At 40.0% G+C, this 22,801-nt stretch overlaps 1 protein-coding gene across 1 annotated transcript in view; it reads right to left on the bottom strand.

Moving 5' to 3' along the window:
- Window positions 1–11,445, bottom strand: part of LOC109106309 (proton myo-inositol cotransporter-like) — a 52,870-nt gene extending 41,425 nt beyond the window's left edge. The window contains exons 1-3 of the mRNA XM_042745959.1: window positions 10,704–11,445; window positions 4,225–4,384; window positions 3,366–3,574 (exon numbers count right to left, since the gene is read on the bottom strand). Coding sequence (XP_042601893.1) covers window positions 3,366–3,574; window positions 4,225–4,384; window positions 10,704–11,238 — 904 coding nt within the window. The 5' untranslated portion in view covers window positions 11,239–11,445. The remainder of the gene's footprint in view (window positions 1–3,365; window positions 3,575–4,224; window positions 4,385–10,703) is intronic.
- Window positions 11,446–22,801: the final 11,356 nt, after the last annotated feature.

The raw sequence follows: 22,801 nt of genomic DNA, 5'->3' as shown, positions 1-22,801 counted from the left end.
CTACTTTGGAGAAAAACGTATTGTGCAGGTAACAGCCTTAGCAAACATCCCTCAGCAAGCCATGTAGCTGGAGCTAGCTGACCCACCAACAGACGAAGAAGTCATGAAAGCCATCACCAAGCTAAAGTGTGGCAAAGTACCTGGAAAATGATGGACTACAAGTCGATGTGTTCATAGCAGGCAGAGATGCTGACACTGAAATTGTATTATAAGTTTTTGTGTTCTTTTGAGGGGGGTAATTTTGTAAGTATTATGTTATGTGTTGATAGTCTCCCTGTGCAAGAACAAAGGGTGAGAAACCCGAACAGTTCTATATACAGATACATCGCTCTCCTCTCCATTGCAGCGAAGATCCTTGCTTAAGGCTTGTACCTTCCACGGCTGAAGAAGGTCTGACCATCAGCCTGAAAAGTCATGTACCAGAAGCAAATAAAAAAAGTAATGTACCAGAAACCTCTACATGGTACCTACAGTATAGCCCACCTAAGGTCAACATTAATGGCCATCCTTTGAACACAGCAGACCAGTTCATCTACATGGGCAGTATCGTTTTTAAACGATGCAACAATACAAAAACATGGACCACCAACTTGCCAAAGCCTGCAGTTCTTATGGCCGCCTCCAGAAATGTGTCTAGAAGAGCTTCTCACCGCGCCGGTTAACAAAGATCCAAGTCTACAAGGCTGTTGTCCTTAGTACCCTGCTGAATGGATTTAAGTCATGGATCCTGTATCAAAAGCACATTCAGCTGCACAAGCGCTTCCACCAGTGGTGCATCCATTACATCATGGGAATCCAGTGACAGGATCAAAAACTGGCAGCAGAAAGATCCAGCTAGAGGACCATAGCAAAGAAAGATGCAAACTGCCCAATAGAAGCATAAACAATGAAAAGATCTTTCCCTGCTTCATCTGCTCTAAAACATGCAAGTTTAAGATCAGCATTTGCAGCCACGTGAGAGGTTGCCACCCAAGACAAAACTCTTCTGATAGATCTTCAGATAGAATTTGCCAAAAATAAAGTGACGTGACATACAGCCAAGTATGGTGACCCATACTCGGAATTCGTGCTCTGCATTTAACCAATCCAAAGTGCTCGCACACAGCAGTGAACACACACCCAGAGCAGTGGGCAGCCATTTATTTAAAAAATGCTAAAGAAACCATTAAAAGGGTCTGGTATTTCTCATTCCTCTCACTGATTCACTTATATTGCTTTCTGTCTGTCTTTTTGTGTGATGTTTCAGTTTAGCTGTCTCCGTCAGTGTGATCACAGATGTCACCTCATTTTCACAGAAGATTTCTCATTACATTTCCCTTGATCCTTTCCACATCTATCGTTTCCTTTTCTATTAGTGCTGAGGTGTTTCACATCAGGAACAATCAAAACAAACAAGATGACAAACTAAAACAGAACAACATGCAATCCGCACAGCTGGACATCAGTATCATGATTTCAAAGCAAATATAATTATATTTTCTTCAAAATCTTTGTCACCACTGATATTATGTAGTGCATGTGAACTATTACCACTGTTACTGCCGTTATTGTCCACAGGCAAGAAGTAAGTGGAACTGGGGAAATGTTTTTTCAATTTATTTCTATGGGAGTTGAGCAGCATATTTATGCAGAGGACTGTGGGATTGACAGCGGAGCAGGGCAAGCTAGAGATAATGTCAAAAAAGTAGAATAATTTTGTTGGGTTATGTTGAGTTATGGGTTATGTTGCAAATGATTAAGTATATGAATGAACTGTCCAAATGAATTAAACTGAAGTGCAAACAATGTCATGCCTTTCTGAAAACTCCTTTGAGCAATTAGATCAATAGTGGTTAATTTGCAAATCATGCATCGCTATTTCTAAACAGCTGGTTAAAAGGGTCTGAGGACGCCCCTGGTCATGGTTCCAAAAGGTATCTTACTCCATTTTGCATGGCGGATTTGGTTGCTGATTTGAAATATGTTACTTAAATGTAAATTTGGCAAGCTTTTTTTATTTTTTTTATTTTTGAGATTTCTGTATTTCCTCATCAAATAAAAAGTAGATGGTCTTGCATGCATACCCAAAAAGTTATCTGGAGGAACTGCAAATATGGCCGCCAAGTAAACTGTCTTTTCTTGAAAAGAACCTTGGTTGAATTCTGCAAAACATCACCAATGGTCACTGTCAATATGTTGCTTGAAATTGCCAATTCTCATACAAAATGAATGACTTTTGGTTGCTGCGAACTGCTGTCTGTCTGAACACCCTTAGGAACAATCACTGCAATCACTTCTCTTCAGCTCCTGTTACTACTGCCTGCTGTCTCAGTAATTAACATTTGCCAATTTGAAGCCCATGAACAGTGACCTTACACATTTGAGAGGTGATAGCATGACATTTTCACTATCACAGCTGCAGGACCAGAAAATGTGCATGTTTTTGTCAAAGGTGTAATCACCATGATGCCTCTAGGGCAGGGATAGGCAACGTCAGTCCTGGAGTGCTGCTGTCCTGCAGAGTTTAGCTCTAAACCTAATCAAACACACCTGAAAAAGCTAATCAAGGACTTCAGGATTACTAAGGCTACAGACAAATTAGTTTTTTTTTTTCTCAGAATTGGCGCTAAACTCTGCAGGACATCAGCACTCCAGGACCGACGTTGCCTACCCCTGCTCTAGGGCCTTCGGCTTATGACTTTGTTTCACAATGACTTGGTTGGGGCTAGAAACCATTAGTCTGGATAAAGCATCTCCTTTCTGATGAATATGTCATAGAAAAGTATCAATGTACAGATGATGTACTAAGGGGGCAAATAGGTCTGAGAGATTATGACTGGCATGTGATTGGTTAGTAAATGAGGTTGTATATGGTCTGGTAAGGGGGTGGGTGACTTCCCATGGTTAGTAATTGCCTCCACCTACGGCCGAATTAAATTTCCTTGGATGTAACATGCTGTTCAAGTACACACACTATACAGTAGTCGTTTTTGCCCTGCTGTGCCATTGAATTGCTGGTAATGTTGCCATTACACCTGTGGCCTCTTCAGGTTTTTTATTGCTGGTGTGCCATGCATGAACTGTTTGGCATTAAGAAAACATTTGTTCCCCTTTACTTCCATTAATATCCACCAGGTTATCTCCTGCATGGTGATGGATAAAAATGTGCAACTTGGTATATTCATACAGTATGTACCACAATAACTCTGTTGTTCAAATTCAGCTTTCTAGAGGCAAGTAAGATGTAAAGACCTCTTCAGTCTGTAATTAGGGACCTTGTGTACTTGAGCACTTTCCATAGTTTAATAAAATCAGTGAATCATGACTTTAATTGTGTTTCTTTGAGTTATATGCATGTGTGAGTGCGTGCAAGACTATTTTCGCACCTCCTCCGCAGTCCTTTTCCTCCTCTTCAATGCTGCTTTTGATAGTATCATACTCCTCATCAATGTTCTGGTTGCCACGGATTTGGCTAAGTATGCGCCGGGCCTTCTGGGTAAGACCTTTCTGGATCAGCCAGCGAGGACTCTCGGGTAGGAAAAGGAACCCTAGGAACTGCAGCAATGCAGGGACCACTGACAGACTCAGCATATATCTAAACAGATCAAAAAGAAACAATACTGGAAGAAGAAATCCAAGAAACTGAAGGAAAAATATCATTGTTCTTAAATAGAAATACATATATACATATTTATGTATCCTCTGCTGGTGAAAGAGATCATGGTGCCTACGCTTTGTTGCTAGTTAATTTTTGAGACTACAACTTATTTGAACAAAACATGATGCTAATGGTATAATGGTATAGACTGTAAAATGGTATGAATTAAATAAGGATTTTTTTAATGAGATATTATCATTAAAACATTTTTGTTCCCAGAGCAACAAGCTGCACATAGTGAAGGAGGTATTTTGCCACTGGTTTAATGTTTGTTTTATATTTTATACTGTTTCTTTCCATTAGGGTTGACGTTCACATCATGTGGAGACAGACAATTCCACACAGTGAATTTATTCTCTTATCACATTGGATTCAGATTGCAAACTTGCATCTCATTTACTGCTTTTGCCATGGCACTATGAATCATAAACATCATGAAAATCATTCAGTTTTACTAATTCTCAAAAATAATAAGGTCACTGTATTGTTCCACATTTGACACCACAGCAAAGAAATAAGAACAATTCTAGATTCAATGCAAATTCTGCAACTGGACCACTCATAAAATACTGCCAAAAAACCCATACCTCCAGCCTTCATGCTGCATGTAGCTGAAGGCCCCATCAATAAGGCTGGCTATAAGTTGACCCGCTGTGATGAACAGAGTGTTGATGGTGACCAGGCGTCCTCTCAGGTGGGGCGGTGAGGTTTCAGCAATGTACACAGGAACAGTCATGGATGCAATACCTGAACGGGTAGATTTATTCCAGTCAAATATTGGCCATTTTCCATTTGCTTTGGCATCATTTCGTAATGCTGCTTACATTGCACAGATGTGAATCAAAGACATTACAGTACAGTTTTGACATAAGCAGCAACAGTTATGAAACATTAATTGGAATTTTACTGCCTGCATTAACACTAGAAAAAATTCCTATATAATAAACAGTATTACACATAAAAATATTTAAGTATTACAGTATACAGTAAGGAATGGGTGAACGAAGTAACAAACACAAAGCAAAATCCATCACCAACAGACTTTTGTCCTTTATTTCAAAGGCTTGTTTATGAAAACTATACTGTGGTTAGAAAGTGTAATGCCAAAAGGCACCCAAAAAATGAAAATTCTACCCTTTACTCAACCTCTTGTTCCAAACACATATGACAATCTTTCTTCAATGGAACACAAAATGGGAAATACATAAGAGTGTACTATCTGCTCCTCTCCAGAATGGGGACTAGGGCTCCAAAATGACACAAAGTCACCATAAACATTTTATAAAAGAAACATGAAGTATTCAATATGATTTTACACTATATTTCAAATCTTCCAGAGTTATTTTTGGCACTTTGTGTTGGTGTTTTTTTTTTTTTTTTTTTTTTTTTTAAATTTTGAATGTTGACAGCCCAAACTCCATCCTCTTTCATTATATTCAGCATATTGTTGAGCAATTCTCATTCTGTGTTCCACACAATACCACTACTACTACCACCAATGATACATATTTGGAAAAACATATAGGTCATGAAATGATGAAAAAAGTTTAATTTTTTAATGCAAATTTCTCGATTTTAATGTAAATGAGTTTTATTTTATGTAAATGATTTTAATGTACATGTAAATGAGTATGCATGCTTGAGTCTGACTCTAGAACTGTATTCATACTCCACATAATAAATTTCCTGAACACTGAAAGCTTTATTATACTGACATTGTCTCTCAGATCTACAAAAGTCCTCATCTTGTGGGCTTTGTCGGAGGGTAACACAAGAATGTGACATGCATAGTGAATATGCTTTGTATGACAGCGTTCCGTGCCAATCACATGGCTCTCAAGAGAACTGTGATGATCCAGCCAGGCCACATCCTTCTCATTCCCACCAATTACATCACAGATGTGTCACATTATGCAAATTTCGAACAAGCAAGTGATTTCTGGAATCATAAAATGCAAATTTGCTTCCAGCTGATTGGGACGGGGAGAAAATTGTGATGTGGTGTGACGGGACCAATGTTTACATGATATTTACACAGGAGAACAAACAAAAAGTCAGTGCCCACATTTATCTGACAAGGTCTACGATATAACCGCTCGCTATAAAGTCTATTAATAGCCCTGGTTCACTGTCGCTCTCGTTGCCCGGCAGACAACGTACCTGTTGCCATGGGAACGCCTGACTGCTTGCCTCACAAGGAGATTAATCAATACTGTGAGAGGACAGCTGTTATTGGCATTTCATTTACATTTTGAAAGACACTGACTTCACATGAGTGAAGGATGTATTCTACTCTCACATAGAACTGATGCAGGTTATCCAAGAATGCCATTCACAGACAATCTTTATTTATACAAGTGGAAAGACCAATATTATGTCACATGAAAGGATCATTCAAAATGACAAAGATGCCTGTGTGGAGCATGATATCTGTCTGTATTCAGTGAAATTCTATCCAGAGGGTCTAATCCAAAACCGATAGAGGAAAAAATGTTCCTCTATCTACAATTGTGTAGATAAAGACGTACCAATACATCCAATTGACTGCATTTTCCAGCTAAAATGAACACTGGTGGTAAAAAAACACCAACAATGTTTATTCATATTCACACCAATTAGGATTACATGGACAGATTATAATTTTTTTTTTTTTTTGCTCCACATACTCAGCCATATAATTTGCCCAAAACCAGGACATGTTTTATGGACATAAAGACTGCACCAAATACATTAGTAGATACTTGTTTCAGTTAAAATCAAAGACTATAGAATACCCAAGACGTGTCACTTGTGTAGTTTTGAATGGGGGGAAAATTCAACACTCAATATGGCCGCTCTATCGAAGGAAGCCCCGCCTTCTGAGTAACAGAGCCAATCGCTAATTGGTAAAGTCATTGCGTCACTGCAGCTGCCGTCAGAAGTCCTGGTTGCTATAGAAACAGTCAGCATTCTGGAGACGTGTGCTTAGGACTGCACTTGCACATTGGCTGGTCTAGCCTAAAAAAAAGCTTTTTTTAACACTATTGGAGCATAAGAAACAACATTTATGAGCCAGTTGTTGTCATATTTCATTGGTGATTTCAAATCTGAAATTTAATTGTAAGCTTGGCGAACAGTTTTGGAGAATTTGATGTTTCCCCACTCAAAGAGGTAGGACCTGCACTTGCATGCCCAAGAGGTGTTTCAAAGATGGCCGCCGAGTGAAATTACTTGCTTTAAAGGGACTTTGGTCAAAATCTAAGTCAGAATAACATGTATACTTTGAAGATAAGACAGACTCACAGAATGCTTTGTTAAGCTCCAAAAAGTATCGTATGAGGGTCCATTCACACTGCACCAACAAATGCCAACAAACAGCAACAGATACATTCGTCTGGTTTTGTCTTATCAGTGTGTTACCCCTTTCGGCATCTGTTGCCTTTGGTCAGCATTTGTTTTCACCAACTGAATTAGTTGAATTGGCGTTTGTCTGTCTTGGAACATCTGAGTTGTGATGTACTATACTCAGTTGGCTGTTGTCATTGGTCAGCGTCTGTCGGTGCAGTGTGAATTGGTCTTAAGATGGCTGACAGATTCTAAACAAATTAGTTCAGTACTAAAAATGATCTTCATCTCATTAAGTTAAAACCAATTTCCTTTATGCCTATATTTCCTCTATAATCAACTGTGAGCTTGAGAGTTATTACTGTGCTGCTGGTAACAAGGTTTCTATGCTAAAGTAGAACAGTCAATTATGAGGTTTTGTCTTGGTTAGGAAGCTGCTTCAGAAGATAGCTATGCATGTATACAGCAAGGCAGCTCACTAGTCTATGGAACGTCAATATACAAAACACAAAAACACAAACAGATGAATCACAGGTTACAAGGTTGTTGATGTTACATCAGAGCAACAGTGTGTTGAGTGTTATATTTCAACATTAATGGCCATCAGTAAATTTGTTAAAAAGCGCTACGGAATATTTAGCAAGTATCAATTCTGTGATATCATTATATAAAATAAGATGTATAAGAGAGTATAGTACATCACAATATCAATACTGCAGCTCAGCCCTAATGATGTAACAGTCAGATGGAAGAAGTGGCGGTTGTATTTGTTGTGGTGCTTTGTGTATGTCTGCTGAATAAACTGTAGTTGCTTTTGCTTAGGTTTACTACAAAACTAGAGAGCGGACTCATTAGTGTGAGACTCCAGACCAGAGCAGTAGCTGTCCCCTATTATTAGAGACAGTGTCTTAAAGGAAAAACACTTCCACTTCATTCAACTGACTACCCCAGACACTCAACGTGAGAGGCCATCACTCTAATGGCCTTTTGCTCCACAAGGATGGTGGAGTCATGGAGACAGCAGACGATTGCCAAAAGAGCTTAGCTTCTCCTCTGATCACACCAGACCAACTGAACTGCTACTTTACACCATCTGTGATTAGCACACAGCTCTGTGCCCGGTTTGAAGGACCGGTTTTGAATCCCTTGGGACGGGGTTTCCGAACACTGCAATAATGATTTGATTCTCATAAAAAAAGAACAAACAATATACCCATATAGACAGTGTACTGTATTTTGCTGTCAAATAAAGATAATGGGCAGAGGAAAAGCCATTCATTTGATGGCTTAACTGATCATGGTTTTGCCCTCTTCTGGGTTTGTGTTTTCGCAAAGGTCATTGTAGAAGTAATTGGGCTCAGTTGCTTAAACCAGAAGTCAGTGGTCAATTATCAGATCAGTGACCTTTCGAAAAAGATGCAAGACTTGAAACTTGAAATGGAAAGAGAAATGGGTGGGTGGGTGATATATATATATATATATATATATATATATATATATATATATATATATATATATATATATATATATATTTTTTTTTTTTTTTCTCTAAAGAGTTGCTTACTGGAAAAAGAGGCCTCCAAATCTCTATATTTTGCTCTCTGTGATCATCAGAATTCGTAATTCTGATTGCCTTAAAAAGTAATAGAGCCAAATACCTTTAAAATTATGATTATGGATTATATCCCAGAGTGTAATGGGTCAAATTGTGAAAGAAAGCATTATTCAGCCAGACAATATAAGGGCTGAGAAAATACCAATCTTTCCTAATGAAAGTGTGTATTCCTGGACAATAAGCATCAGGCCAAACTGCTCTTTCCAAATGCTCATGGGATATTCAGCTGATTCTTGGAAGCCCTGTGTGGTACATACATTAATGAGAAATACTTGAGCTACTGGAGATCTGTCAGTCTTACCACCCTGTCAAATCATGTGAATCCTTATGACTCTGCACTAATTGCCTGTGTTAAAAATAGGTCTGAATTTTCAATGAAACGCTGCATGAAATTTTATCAAAGCCTGTGATCTTACACACACTATGACTCACTCAGTCTCCTTTAAGCAAAGCAATTAAAAAGACTGTCTACAATCCTTTAGAAAATTAGCCATATTGAACACATTGAACATTAAATAACTTAACTGTGTACATTTATTGAAACATTATTCAAAAGGCAAACAGTTAAAAACACTTGTTAAATAGTAAATTAATTAATGAATTAATTAATTTAGTCTAATTAAATTAAATAAAAAAATGCAGAGTTCCCAGAGTTCGCAACTCCAGTCAAACACAGCTAAACCTAATTAAGGGTTCCGTTGCTCTGCACATTTTGCACGTCTCCTTTATTTAACACATGATTCAGGCCATATAATAAAAGGCATTCAACCCAGGTTTAGGTTATAGATTGAAAACTGAAAACTGTCTCAAAGCAGTTAAGTGTCTCCTGAATGGAGATGGGTCCCACTGGGTACATGTCTATTGGTCTAGTCTTCTGTAATGAAGACAATTACACAAGTAATTCGAAAGAAGCCCAGATGCTGAGACTTTAAGAGTAGCATTGAACATCACAGTAATGCAGTGAGTCTATAATATCTTTGAGAATAGACCAAGAGAGGATGGCATCTGTCTCTAGTGTTTGTAAGTGTGCTTATTGGTAAATGGAGAACTGGTGTGAGTGCAAACGAGATTCAGTGGTCCGAGGAATTGGAGCAAAGGGTTTCTGGAGTACTGTAGGAGAAGCCAATGAGGATGTGACAAATCATAATCTAAACACAGAATGTTGTATAAAATGTTCCAAAAATTACAACTATTCCGCAGTTTTGTCATAATTTCACCATAGATTATAATTTTGCTCTTGATAAAGGTTTTTTTTTTTTTTTTTTTTTTTTAAGTTATTGTACTTATTTACTAATCAGACAAAAGTCTTGGTCAATAATATGCTTGATATAAAATGTAAGATGTAATATATTATTATTATTATTATTATTATTATTATTAAATAATCAATTTAAATTATGATATTGATATATAAAAATAAATAAAAAAAAAAAAAAAGTATTTTAAAGACTGTTAGTATACATGCATTATACAAACTAGTGAGAAAGGTGTTTATTTTCTAAAGGTCAGCAGGGCTGAAATTGCCCAAGTTTGAAAAGATACAGTCTGAAATGAGTTTGAAAAGAGAAAGCTACCAAAGTACTGCCCATTTCCAAAACACGAAGGCTATAGTCAAATAATGTTACATAATAAAATAAAGTACAGCAGCATCTGCATTTATAGATGCAGTTAAAAATAAATAAATAAAATAAAATAAATTAATAAATAACTCTGCTGCAGCAATTTATTTATTAATTTATTTAAGGTAACTATATATATATATATAACCTTACTGAATAACCTAAATATATATGGTTACACCAACAAAATGTAAAGATAACTCTTTAAGATAACGAATAGACCTACAGCATTTTTGTTTGTTTGATTATGGTAAACTGATATTTTACCAAAACGTTGTTTATAAATCTGCTTGATAGATAGATAGATAGATAGATAGATAGATAGATAGATAGATAGATAGATAGATAGATAGATAGATAGACTATTATATTTTTAAATGGCTTAAACCAATTAAATCTCAAAGACAATACAATAGGGAAAGGACCCAAAGAACCTTATGTTTACTATAGTAACTTTTCTGATGTCAACACTGAATGAATCTACATCGGTCAGGTGTGTCTCACTTACCCAGCCCAAGTCCCACTATGAGCCGTCCAACCAACAGTGCCTCCTTATTAGGAGCAGATCCCAACACTATCCCCCCAATGGCGAAGGTGAAGCTGGCCGTGAGGATGCACACCCGCCTCCCGAACAGTCCGTTGAGATACCCGCCGAGCAGCGCAGACACCGCCGCCGCGGCAACAGTCCCGGACACCAGCAGCTCCTGCCACAGGGCAGTTATATTCATGTCCCTCTTGAGCAAAAGCATCGCTCCGGACACCACCCCGGTGTCATAGCCGAACAGAAAGCCGCCGATAGCGGAGAACACGGCCAGGACGTAGACGAATCCCGGCGTGACATCTTGCTGGAACTGTTTGCGCGCCGCGCGTTCCAAGTCCGCGGGCGCGGGAGACGCAGCTGAGGGACCAGCGCTGCTGAGGCTGGCGCTGGACGGAGCCTTGATGAGACTCCGCTCCCCATCATCCGACTCTCGCTTCCTCCTCTCGCCCATCAGATTGCTCATACTACGCAGATTATAGTCATCGCTGGATTTGCGGAACATAAGTGAAAAACCGCAAGAATAAATGTGCACAGTGAGTCAAAGAGGATCAACTGGAGAAGTGGGCTGATGTGAGTCCAGCTTGAGGTGCTGCTGTGTTGTTGATGTGGTTTTATGAATGGTCTGTCCAGTCTGACTCCTCATGAGTTGTGTCACTGCTCTGTGATTTAAGTCTGAAGGATCAGACAGTGATAAGAGCGAAAGGCAAAGGTAGAACTCAGCGTCATCGTGACGTGGGCATGGCGTCAAAGAAGTACACACCAACACACACGTGCAGAGAAATACATCTATTGGCCAAACAGCTTCCTCTTGTAAACAATAATATCACAACACTTTTATACAGTATATATATGTATAAAATAAAATAAAAAATAAGATTTACATAATAATAATAATGTATTAATTTAATTGAAATAATAATAATTATTATATTAGACATTTTAAAGCATTTAAACAGACAAATATGACTATTTTCCTACACCCCCAGGATATCCATTCCATAAATACAACATTTACTATGAGTGACAGTTTTCCACATTGGATATATAAATATTTCTCTCTAATATAATGATATAATGTAGTATTGTCCACGCTCTTATTTTGTGTACCCTATTATTATTTTTGTAATAATTACATTAATTACATAATTTCAGAAAATAATAATAATAATAATAATAATAATAATAAATAATAATAATAATAACAAAATTAATGTCAATAATAATAATGTATTGGATTAATGCAATTAAAGCATTACAGACAAAATATGTAATTATATAAAATACTATGAGTCACGTTTTACTATATAAATATATATAATATAATGTAGTATTGTCCACGCTCTTATTTTGTGTACCCTATTATTATTTTTGTAATAATTACATAATTTCAGAAAATAATAATAATAATAATAATAATAATAATAATTCAGTGTCAATGAAAATGTATTGGATTATCAATTATCAATAATGCATATATATATATATATAATATAATATTATTTCAGAAAATAATATAATAATAATAATAATAATAATAATAATAATAATTCAGTGTCAATGAAAATGTATTGGATTATCAATAATGCATTACTCATAAAAAATATATATATTTTTTTAAGTTTTACGGTATCCAAAAGGCACTAAATGGGAATGACCCAAATAAAACATTAACATCTCTGTTAAGTATGGTAACCCTCGTTCTCTGAAGGAGAGAATGGAGACGTTACGCCGGTGACCGACAAATTGGGATATCGCTTAGATAGACCAATCTACTTCGAGTGTAAACTAAACGAGCCAATGCACATTGGCATGCAGTTATTGCATCCAGCTGCCGCTGATCACAGGGTGAGTATAAGAAGGCAGCAGGTGGAATGCATACCAGGTTTTCGCTGAGGAGCTGAGCTGTCGACCTGGCCGCTCAGCAGCGGTACAGCAGCCATGGCGATAGGACGTGACATCTCTGTTCCCTCCTTCAGGGAACGAGGGTTACCATACGTAACCGAGACGTTCCCTTTAAGTCGGTTACTCTCGATGTCACGTCAATGACCGACGAATTGGGATCCCTACCAAAGCGCCATGGGTGCTGCCCCTTCCAGTTCCCTGTGCGAGCTGCCTGCACCCCTATTGTGTGTAGACCGGGGCTCGGAACAAGTAGCTTTACTCACCATTGTCAAAGCATTACCTCACTGGGTGAGATTGGATAACACTGGGAAAACGTACCCGTTCTGCTTGGAACAGGGATGCTGCGGAAGCCCCATCCTTCCCGAAGAAGTTTTCGGAAGCAAATACACATATAGCATCTGTTTAGGTGTATATGGAGAAACTTGAGGTGATTAAAACCCTCTTGGGAAGGCAGAAGTCAGCTGGGGAAACACGGGCTCTAAGGCTATACCATGGACTATACGCATACGAGTACCGCTTAGGTCTCAATATGGAAACCAGCCTTCCAAAGTTCTCGCGGATTCATCATGAAGGCCTGGCACCGGACGTTCTGCCATGTCCAGCTGCCTAGGGTGATGGAGGAACTCAACAGGGTCTAAAGTACAGACACTCTGGAGCAGTTTTACCAAGCGGACACTAACCGGGGCCTCTCTGTGCCACTACCCATTTGAGGTGAGAACACAGGAGGATGAACGTATTCAAGCAGGCTAGCACTGACCGCGCATGTTCCTCTGTGAGGCGTGCTGTCTGTTCGACTGAATCCAACTCCATTCTGAGAAAAGATATCCTCTGTGTCGGGGAGAGTTTGCTCTTTTCCCAGTTGACCTGAAGGCCCAACAGGCTGAGGTGCCGGACCACCAAGTCCCTGTGCTCGCATAACTGATCCCGAGACTGTGAAAGTATCAGCAAGGGGAAGGGGAACAAGAGCCACCTCCGTGACTTTTGTGAAGACACAGGTAGACAGAGACAGCCCAAAGGGCAGGACCTTGTACTGATATCGTCAGGATCGACACATGAAAGTACGCATCCTTCAGGTCGATCGCTGCAAACCAATCTCGGGGATGGAAGCACCTGAAGATGCGTTTCTGCATCAACATCTTGAACGGTAGCCGATGAAGGGCCCAGTTCAAAACACGCAGATCCAAGATTGGCCATATCCCACTGCCTTTCTTGGGTACAATGAAGTAAGGGCTGTAAAACCCTGCCCTCATATTGGCTGGAGAGACCGGCTCTATTGCGTCCTTCACCAGTAGGACTGCAATCTCTGCCTGCAGAACAGGGGCATCGGCCGCTTTGACTGTAGTGAAGCGGATACCGCTGAACTTGGGGGGATGCTGGATGAACTGAATCACATAGTTGAGGCTGATGGTCTGCAGAAGCCAGCAAGATGGGCTGGGTAGGGCTGACCAGGTGCTTAGAAACCGTACAAGCGGGACCAGCGGAACCACAGCCGTACCCGCAGTGGGGCAGCAAGGTCGAACACAGTGACCCAACTCGGGCGGCTTGTGAGCAGGCCGGAGTGTGGTGTGAGTGTGGCGTGCAGGGCTCACCAGGTTCTATGGGATGGCAGAGGGTGCAGGAGTATGGCTTTTGTTGATGCTCTCGAAGGAGAAGGATGAGTGAGGTCCGGTGCTTGGCCGTCCTGCAACTCTCTGTGCCCTCCTGGGACCCAGAGATAAGGGAAATTGCTCTTTTGTCCAGTATTTGGGGAAGAAACAAAACAAAAGATTCTTCACCCGGCCCTCCTCCAGGGGAGGGAGTGGTGCGTTCACCATCTCCCGAAGAGCAGATCCCTCCATCTCTGGGTCGCCTGTCTCAGGGCCGCTTGCTCTTACGTTTGCCACCAGGTTTGGCGGGGGCCTGGACAGGCGGCCCGCCCACCCACAGCTCCACTAAGCTGCTTTGCTGGAGGTTGCTGCGGCATGGGAGCAGGGGCGGACGCAGGGGCCCACCCTCAGCTGGCAGCAGGCTGGGGCGCTGCTGCCAGCGGACGGGTGGAGGCAGCAGCTGCCCGCCAGGGCAGGATGTGTCGGATCGCCTCAGTCTGCTTCTGGGCGGCTGAGAACTGCTGGGCAAAGCTCTCGACCACGTCTCCGAAGAGGCCGGTCTGGGACACAGGGGCATTGAGAAACCGAACCATGCTGGTGTCCATCATGTCCGCCATACACAGCCAGAGATGGCGCTCCTGGACCACGGTGGAGGATTTCACTCAAGCCCTACCCTCTCGGCAGCCCGGGAAAGCATAAGCTTACATTTCCAGATCTGATTCAGGCTTTGCCACCATCCCGGAGGGCGGCAGTGCAGACAAATCTTCATCCAACAGCTCTCCCCCCGATGCTGAGATCGACATCTGGTCTGGGGGAGGCCCACTGGATGCTGGTATGCTCTTTGAAGAGGGCCCAGCGCATTCCATGGGTTGCTCCACTGGATCGGAGGTGCAAGAGGAGTGGTAGTCCCCAGAGGGTTGGTTCCCTATGGGGTTTGCCACTACTGTGACCCTCAAACCGCCCGTGCTACTGCCGGAAGTGGTTCTCATCTGTCCGCCAGAATGAGCCCCAGATCACGGCAGAGGCAACGGGACGCCCCCCCCTGAAGGTAACGGAGCCTGGTTCACAGCTCCGAGATGGTCATCTTCCCACAGTGGGAACATGACGCATCCACAAAGGCCACCTCAGCATGCTTGATGACCAGACATGTGAGGCAGCGATCGTGACCATCACCCGGTGCCAGGTAACGACTGCAGCCAGAAACGCACGGGTGAAATGTCATCCTTATAAGGACGATCCCTCGTCTTTATGAAGACGCACCCGTGGAGCTCTTATAGAGGAAATTAGCTCTTTAGGAAATGCTCTTTTAGTGCTGAGGCACACAGGGGGATGGCCGCTTGCAACACGACAGGGGGTAGTACAGCCTGAAGTGCGCAAACCCCTAGACACTGAAATGACCGCCGCTGAAGCGCCGTCTCGCCAACACAGGAAGCTTCCAAGAGCGTGCTGAACTCGTAGTTCACAGCAGACACAGTTGAGGTGAGCAGAATGATACTGTCGCTCGGCTCCGAAGTGAAAAGCTGGTATGCATTGCACCTGCTGCCTTCTTATACTCACGCTGTGATCCGCGGCAGCTGGATGCAGTAATTGTGCATTGGCTCTTTTAGTTTACACTCGAAGTAGATTGGTCTATCGAAGCGATATCCCAATTCGTCGGTCACCAATGTGATGTCAAGAGTGACTGACTGAAAGGGAACTGTGGTTAAGAACCTGTCAGTCATTCTAATTGGGAACTGTGGTTAAGAACCTGTCAGTCATTCTATAATTACAGTGCATTCAGCCTATCAATTTTTGACCTATCATGTGTTCCCGGGGAATTGAAACCCCCAACAATGCTCTACCACTTGAGCTACAGGAGCACTAACTGTGGTTAAGAACCTGTCAGTCATTCTATAATTGAAGTTTAATTGAACATTGTGTAACCTTTTAATTGTTTCACAGCAAATTTATATTTGTTAAAATTAGTAAATGTTATTATTTTCCTCAACCATTTGGTCAAGGAAAAAATTTTTTTTCTAATTTTTTATTTGTAATGTCTACTAGAAAAGCAAAACATTTCTGATAGAGGTAAACGATTTTGATTAACTAATTTGACTGCTTTTCTCATATTCCATGTTTATTGCTTGCATAATGGTTCTGGGAACCTGAATAATTAAATTAACGTATGCATCAAATAAAATAAAAATGCATTAAATTCTGTTCAGTCTTCTTGAAAATAAACAAAATATTTTTAAGTTATTATTATTATTATTATTATTATTATAAAAAGACTCATTCATAAAAAGACAATGTTTAGGAAACATGCAAATACGCTAATATGTTTTATTTGAGAAGCACATACTCTTATCCCAAACATTTAATTTCCTCTACACAGCTCTGTGGACAGCTGGGTCTGCCTACACTAAACATGATAATACTATATTAGGCTGTAATGGTGCATCTTAGCAGATCCCATGGGAAAATAGTATTGATCAGTGTTTGTCCTTTCAAAGCTTAGGAACATTTTTTCTACATTTTACATTTATGCATTTAGCAGACGCTTTTATCCAAAGTGACTTACAGTGCATTCAGGCTATACACTATACAGGAAGATAAGCTCTCATTTTTGTCTTATCTAATTCTCCTTAAACACAAGACACAGAGGAGACAATTCTTAACATACAGTACATTAAAACATTGAGCATAGAATAAAACTTTTTTACAATATCTTCTGACACCAGAGGAAGTATACGTGAGATTACTGAGGTTTTTTTTTTTGTTTTTCTGGAGGAAAATCAATGCAAATGACTATGGCAAAAGTCTCCATTTGATCATTTAATTGATCAGTTTTTAGGAGGAACAGTTAAATATTAACTGTATTATATTTGTCTTATTTATCCACCAACAAGTTAATTTAAAGTAATATTTAAAAAACATCAATATATTAGAGAGATATATTTATATATCCAATGTGGAAAACAGTCGCTCAAAATAAATGTTGTATTAATGGAATGGTAATCCTGGGTGTGTAGGAAAAATAGTGATATTTGGCTGTTTAAATGCTTTAAAATGTATAATATATTTTATCATTATTATTATTATTATTATTATTATTATTTGTATTTATTGGTTTGTTTGTTATTTTTTAAATCTTATTTTTTATTTTTATTTTAAATTATTTTTGTTTTTATTTGATTATTTTTAATTTTTTTATTTTTTGTTTGAAAAGTCGGTTTATTTATATTAATTCATCTTTTTGTGAGAGACGAGAAAATATTTGTGCTAAATATATCTGTATATAAAAAAAAAAAAATACAAGTTTTTTTTAACATTCACTGTAAAAAGTAGACATGTGCAATACATTTCATACATATACTGTATAAAAAAAAATATATATTTTTTTTTTATTTAAGATTATTGTTTACAAGAGGAAGCTATTTGGCCAATAGATGTATTTCTCTGCACATGTGTTGGTGTGTACAACCAACGTCTTGTTTGACGCCATGCTCACGTCACAATGATGCTGAGCTTTTCACGTCACAATGATGCTGATTCCTTTGCTTTTCACTCTTATCACTGTCTGATCCTTCAGACTTAAATCACAGAGCAGTGACACAACTCATGAGGAGTCAGACTGGACAGACCATTCATAAAATCACATCAACAACACAGCAGCACCCCGAGCTTAACTCACATCAGCCCACTTCTCCAGTTCATGGACTCAGGTTTTTCAATTGTGTCCCACAAATCCAGCGATGACTATAATTGTTACATGTATGTTCCCATTCTCCTTATTTGGTTCTTCCTGTTCCTGTCCTCGTCATGTGAATTCTTCCCCGGTTGTGTTTGATTAATTAGTTTGTATTGTTCCCAGGTGTGTCCCATTAGTATCTGCCCTGTTTAGTTCTAGCCCGTTCTATTCTCCCTTGTCTGGAATTGTTTGTGTCTACAGTGCTACGTGTGTTTTCATGTCTCCCTTGGATTTATTAAAAACTTTGAATTGGACTTGGCTCTCCTTGTTCCTCGCTCCATGCTCCTAACAGTAGCACCCCATGACAGAATTTCAGACCAATACAAAGAGTAAGCGGTGCCTTTTCTCCCCATTTGTTTTCAGTTTTTTAAAAAAGTGTTTTGTTTTTCCTGTTCGTTTCTCCCGGTTATAATGGAGGAAAGAGCAAGGTTCTTCATCTTGGCTCAAACGAGTCCCGACCCGATTGTTTTCACGAGGGCGTTTGTGCTGGGATAACCTAGCATTGTCCTGCGGCGCTCTCAGACACAACCAACCTTGACTGGAAGGAGGCAGTCATCCGGTGTCTGGGTAGCCTCTGATCCCAATCTGGAAACCCTCAGCCGCCTGGTCCTGAGTCGACTCCGCCAGTCGTTCCCAAGTCAATGCCGCCGTCCACGGCTCACCCAGGCCCGCCACCGTTCATGGCTCACCCAAGCCCAGTTGGTAATTGCCTGGTACATCTCTGCCTAAAGGCAGGTTATACATGCATTCCGCTTCAGAAAAGGAGGCCATGGAGAAATATATTTCTGATTCTCTGGCAGCCAAAATCATCCATCCTTCCTCTTCTCCTGCAGGTGCAGGGTTCTTCTTTGTGGAAAAGAAAGATGGTTCCCTGCATCCTTGTATTGACTATCAGGGGCTGAATAGCATCATGGTAAAGAATACTTATCCTTTGCTGCTGCAAAGAATACTTATCCTTTGCTGCTGCAAAACTAAAGAGCTGATTGTTGACTTCAGGAAGAGACAGCAGCAGCCCTATACTCCTCTTATGATCAGCGGGACCCCTGTGGAGAGGGTGAGCAGCTTCAAGTACCTCGGTGTAAACATCTCAGAGGACCTGACTTGGACTACACACATTCAAACTCAGGTTAATAAAGCCAGGCAAAGACTGTACCATCTGAGACAGCTGAGAAAATTCAGGGTTTCACCTGCAATCCTGAAAACTTTCTATTCAGGGGCCATAGAAAGCGTATTGACTCAGTGTATATCAGTGTGGTATGGGAACAGCTCCAGTCATGACTGCAAAGCCCTGCAGAAAGTTGTGCACTTAGCTGATCGCATCTCAGGGTCTGCTCTCCCCTCTCTGCAGGACATCTACCTCAAACGCTGCAAAAGCAGAGCTGTTAAAATAATCAAGGACTCCATTCACCCCAGTAACCATCTTTTCACTTTGCTGCCATCTGGTAAGCGTTTCCGTAGCCTGATGTCAAAAACTGAAAGACTTAGGAGGAGTTTCTTCCCCCAGGCCATCAGGCTCCTAAACTCAAAACCAGCCTCCTAACATCTTCATGTCTCCACTTAATATTCACTTTATCAGTAAGATATTCATCATTCACTACCTCACATTGACATACTGAAAGTGTCAACCTGTTTGCACATTTGCCTCTTGTACATTACTGTGTATCTTAATATTTAAGACTACAGTTTACTTTCATGCACATTATTTTCCACTATATATTTAATTCTACAGTATACATCTCTTTATATATTTTATATTTTATTCTTATATTTTTATTGTTTACTTTTATTTCATTCTTTCTTAGTTATATTTATGTATATTTTCATCTGTGTTGTATTCTTTAATAATTGCACTGTCCATGGAGCGGACCTGACTCACATTTCACTGCTGGTTATATATGCTCTATATAATTGTGTATGTGACAAATAAAAAATCTTGAATCTTGAATCTTGATGTCTTCAGATTTTGAACGACTGCAGGGAGCTTCCTTTTTCACAAAGTTAAAAAAACCCTATCATTTAGTTTGCATAAGAGAGGGGGATGAGAAGAAGACCGCTTTCAATGCCCACAGCCAATAGCTCGTCATGCCATTCGGGCTGTCCAGTGCTCCCAGGCACTGGTCAGTGATGTGCTGAGAGACATGGTTGATCAGTTCATTTATGTCTATCTGGCTGACATTGATTTTTCTTGCTCTTTCTAGGAACATGTTCAGCAGGTCAGGTCAGTGTTTCAGGGGCTGCTAGAGAATGGGCTTTATGTCAACGTGGAGAAATGTGTTTTTCATGCACAGTTGGTTCCCTTTTTGGAATACATTATGCATGGATCCTGACAAAGTTCAGGTTGTGGTAGATTGACCAATTCCAGATTCCCGCAAGGCCCTGCAGAAGTTTCTGGGCTTTGCCAATTTTTACTGGTGTTTTATTCATAATTATAGCCAGCTAGCCACCCTTTGACTACCTTGACTTCCACCAAAATGACATTCAGGTGGTCCAGCATGGTTGATGCTGCTTTTTTCAAACTGAAAGGCTGCTTTGTTTTTGCTTCAATTCTTGTTGCCCCTGATCCTTCTTGTCAGTTTGTGGTGGAGTTTGACGTGTCAGAGGTGGGGGTTAGCACGGTTCTTTCCCAGCACTCTTATGCATATGGAAAGATGCATCCCTGTGTGTAATTTTTTCATTGTTTATCACATGTCAAACACAATTATGACATTGGTAATAGAGAGTTGCTGGCAGTCAAGCTCACCTTGGAGGAATCACATCATTGGTTGGGGGTACCTTTTATCATCTTGAACGACCATACAAACCTTGAATATATCAGGTCTGCCAACTGCCTAAACTCTAGGCAGGCTCGGTGGGCTATATTTTTTTTGGTTGATTTCATTTTTCCATTTTTTACTGTCAGGGTTCCAAAAACATCAATCCAGATGCTTTATCCCATGTTTTTGACCAAACTGAGTGCACGTCTTCTCCGGAGTTTATCTTGCCTCAGAAAATTGTGGTTTCAGTGGTGACTTGGGAGATCGAATAGAAGGTTTGTATGGCCTTACAAGGGGTAATGCCTCAGCCCGGGTGCCCACAAGGTTGTTTGTTTGTGCCGGAGAGTTTACGGTCCAATGTTATCCAGTCATTGTTCCAATGTGGCTTGTCATCCGGGGATTAGTCTTTCCATGTTTCTCATTAAACAATGGTTCTGGTGTCAATATATGGCCCGTGACATAAGAATATTTGTTTTGGCCTGCTCTGTCTGTGCCATTTCTAAGACTTCCAATAGACTCCCTGCTGGACTCCTTCAATCACTGTCAGTTCCTTCAAGATCCTGGTCCCTCAATTTCACTAGATTTCGTTACGTTACTTCCGCCCTCACAAGGTAACATGGTGGTTTTGACCCATGGTGGACGGGTACTCGAAGACAATTAATTTCATCCCTCCTCCCAAATTACCCTCAGTCAGAGAAACAGCAGTTGCTGTCATTGATCATGTTTTTCACATTCATAGCCTCCCAGTTTGTCTCACTTTTGAAAGGAATCTTGTCATTTGTTGGGGGCGAGTGTTAGTTTTCTTCTGGGTTTCATCCTCAGAGTAATGGTCAGATGAAGAGGGCCAACCAAGATTTAGAACATGTGTTGCAGTGTCTCAGAACCCATCCTCTTGGAGTCAGCATCTTTCATCAGTCCAGTACGCACACAACTCATTACCAGTGTTCGATGATTACAATTGCTAGGTAAGTTCCCCTGGAAGCGCCAGGAGGCACTCCTAGGAGAAGGGGTCTGTGTGTTCATTTCTGCATGTCTGTGTGTTGTTGTCACCGGTCTAATTGCTTGTCAGTGTTTCCCATCAACTACGGTGCAGGCGAGTTAATTAGAGGAGCTGCACCTGTTGTGTATTACCACCACCTATATCTGCATCCTGTACTAGTTGTCACATCTTTGTTGGCTCATGCCCAGTTGTTGTTTTCACCAGTGTTTCTATTATTCCTGGGTTTGTGTCCTGCCTTGTTTGGATTACCTGCCTTTTGTGGATTTATATATACCGAGTTGTTTCTGGATTACACATTCACCAACAGATCAGTTCAGCTGGTTGCAATCACTGTGCTACTAGGGCCTGCTTTCGTCTGCATGACAACATCTGACCATTTGCCTTGCTTTATTTTACCTGCTTGTTGTTCAGTAAATTTTTGTTGCATTCGCAATTGGACCTTGAGTGTTCAACCTTCAAATATTTGTCCATCATACATAAATGAAAAAGGTAAGATTCATGTAAGATTTCTGTAATCGTACTAATAAACTGAATGTGTTTTAAATGCACATTAACCAGGTGTATGTATTTGTCATAAATCAATTATTTAAATCTCATTTTAAATATTTTAAATATAATTTATTAATTATATATTAATTATAATTATGAATAAATTAAAGTTCATTGTAATTAGATTAGATTAGATTCAACTTTATTGTCATTGCACATTTAAGTTACAAGGCAACAAAATGCAGTTAGCATCTAACCAGAAGTGCAATAAGCAGTAAGTACAGAATATACAAGGTCTACAATATGTTACAAATGTACAATAAATAAACAGATAAGGCAGTATTATGGACATAATTCACAGATTTTTAAATACTATCAGCATGATATACAGATAGGTTTACTATGAACATACTATACAGATGGATTATGTAAAAGTGTATGTACACTATAGGCAGAAACTATGAACATATGAACATCATTTACACTAGTGCAATGGACAGTAAAGTGCATAGAAAATATTTCAGTGTGCAAATGGATTACTAGTGCAAGTAATAACAAGTTTACCATTTTTTTTGCTTGTTTGTAAATAAATAAATAAATAAATA

Source organism: Cyprinus carpio, chromosome A4 (assembly GCF_018340385.1).
Source record: "Cyprinus carpio isolate SPL01 chromosome A4, ASM1834038v1, whole genome shotgun sequence".
In the NCBI taxonomy this organism is placed as follows: Eukaryota; Metazoa; Chordata; class Actinopteri; order Cypriniformes; family Cyprinidae; genus Cyprinus; species Cyprinus carpio.
This window is presented reverse-complemented; position numbering and strand designations above follow the sequence as displayed.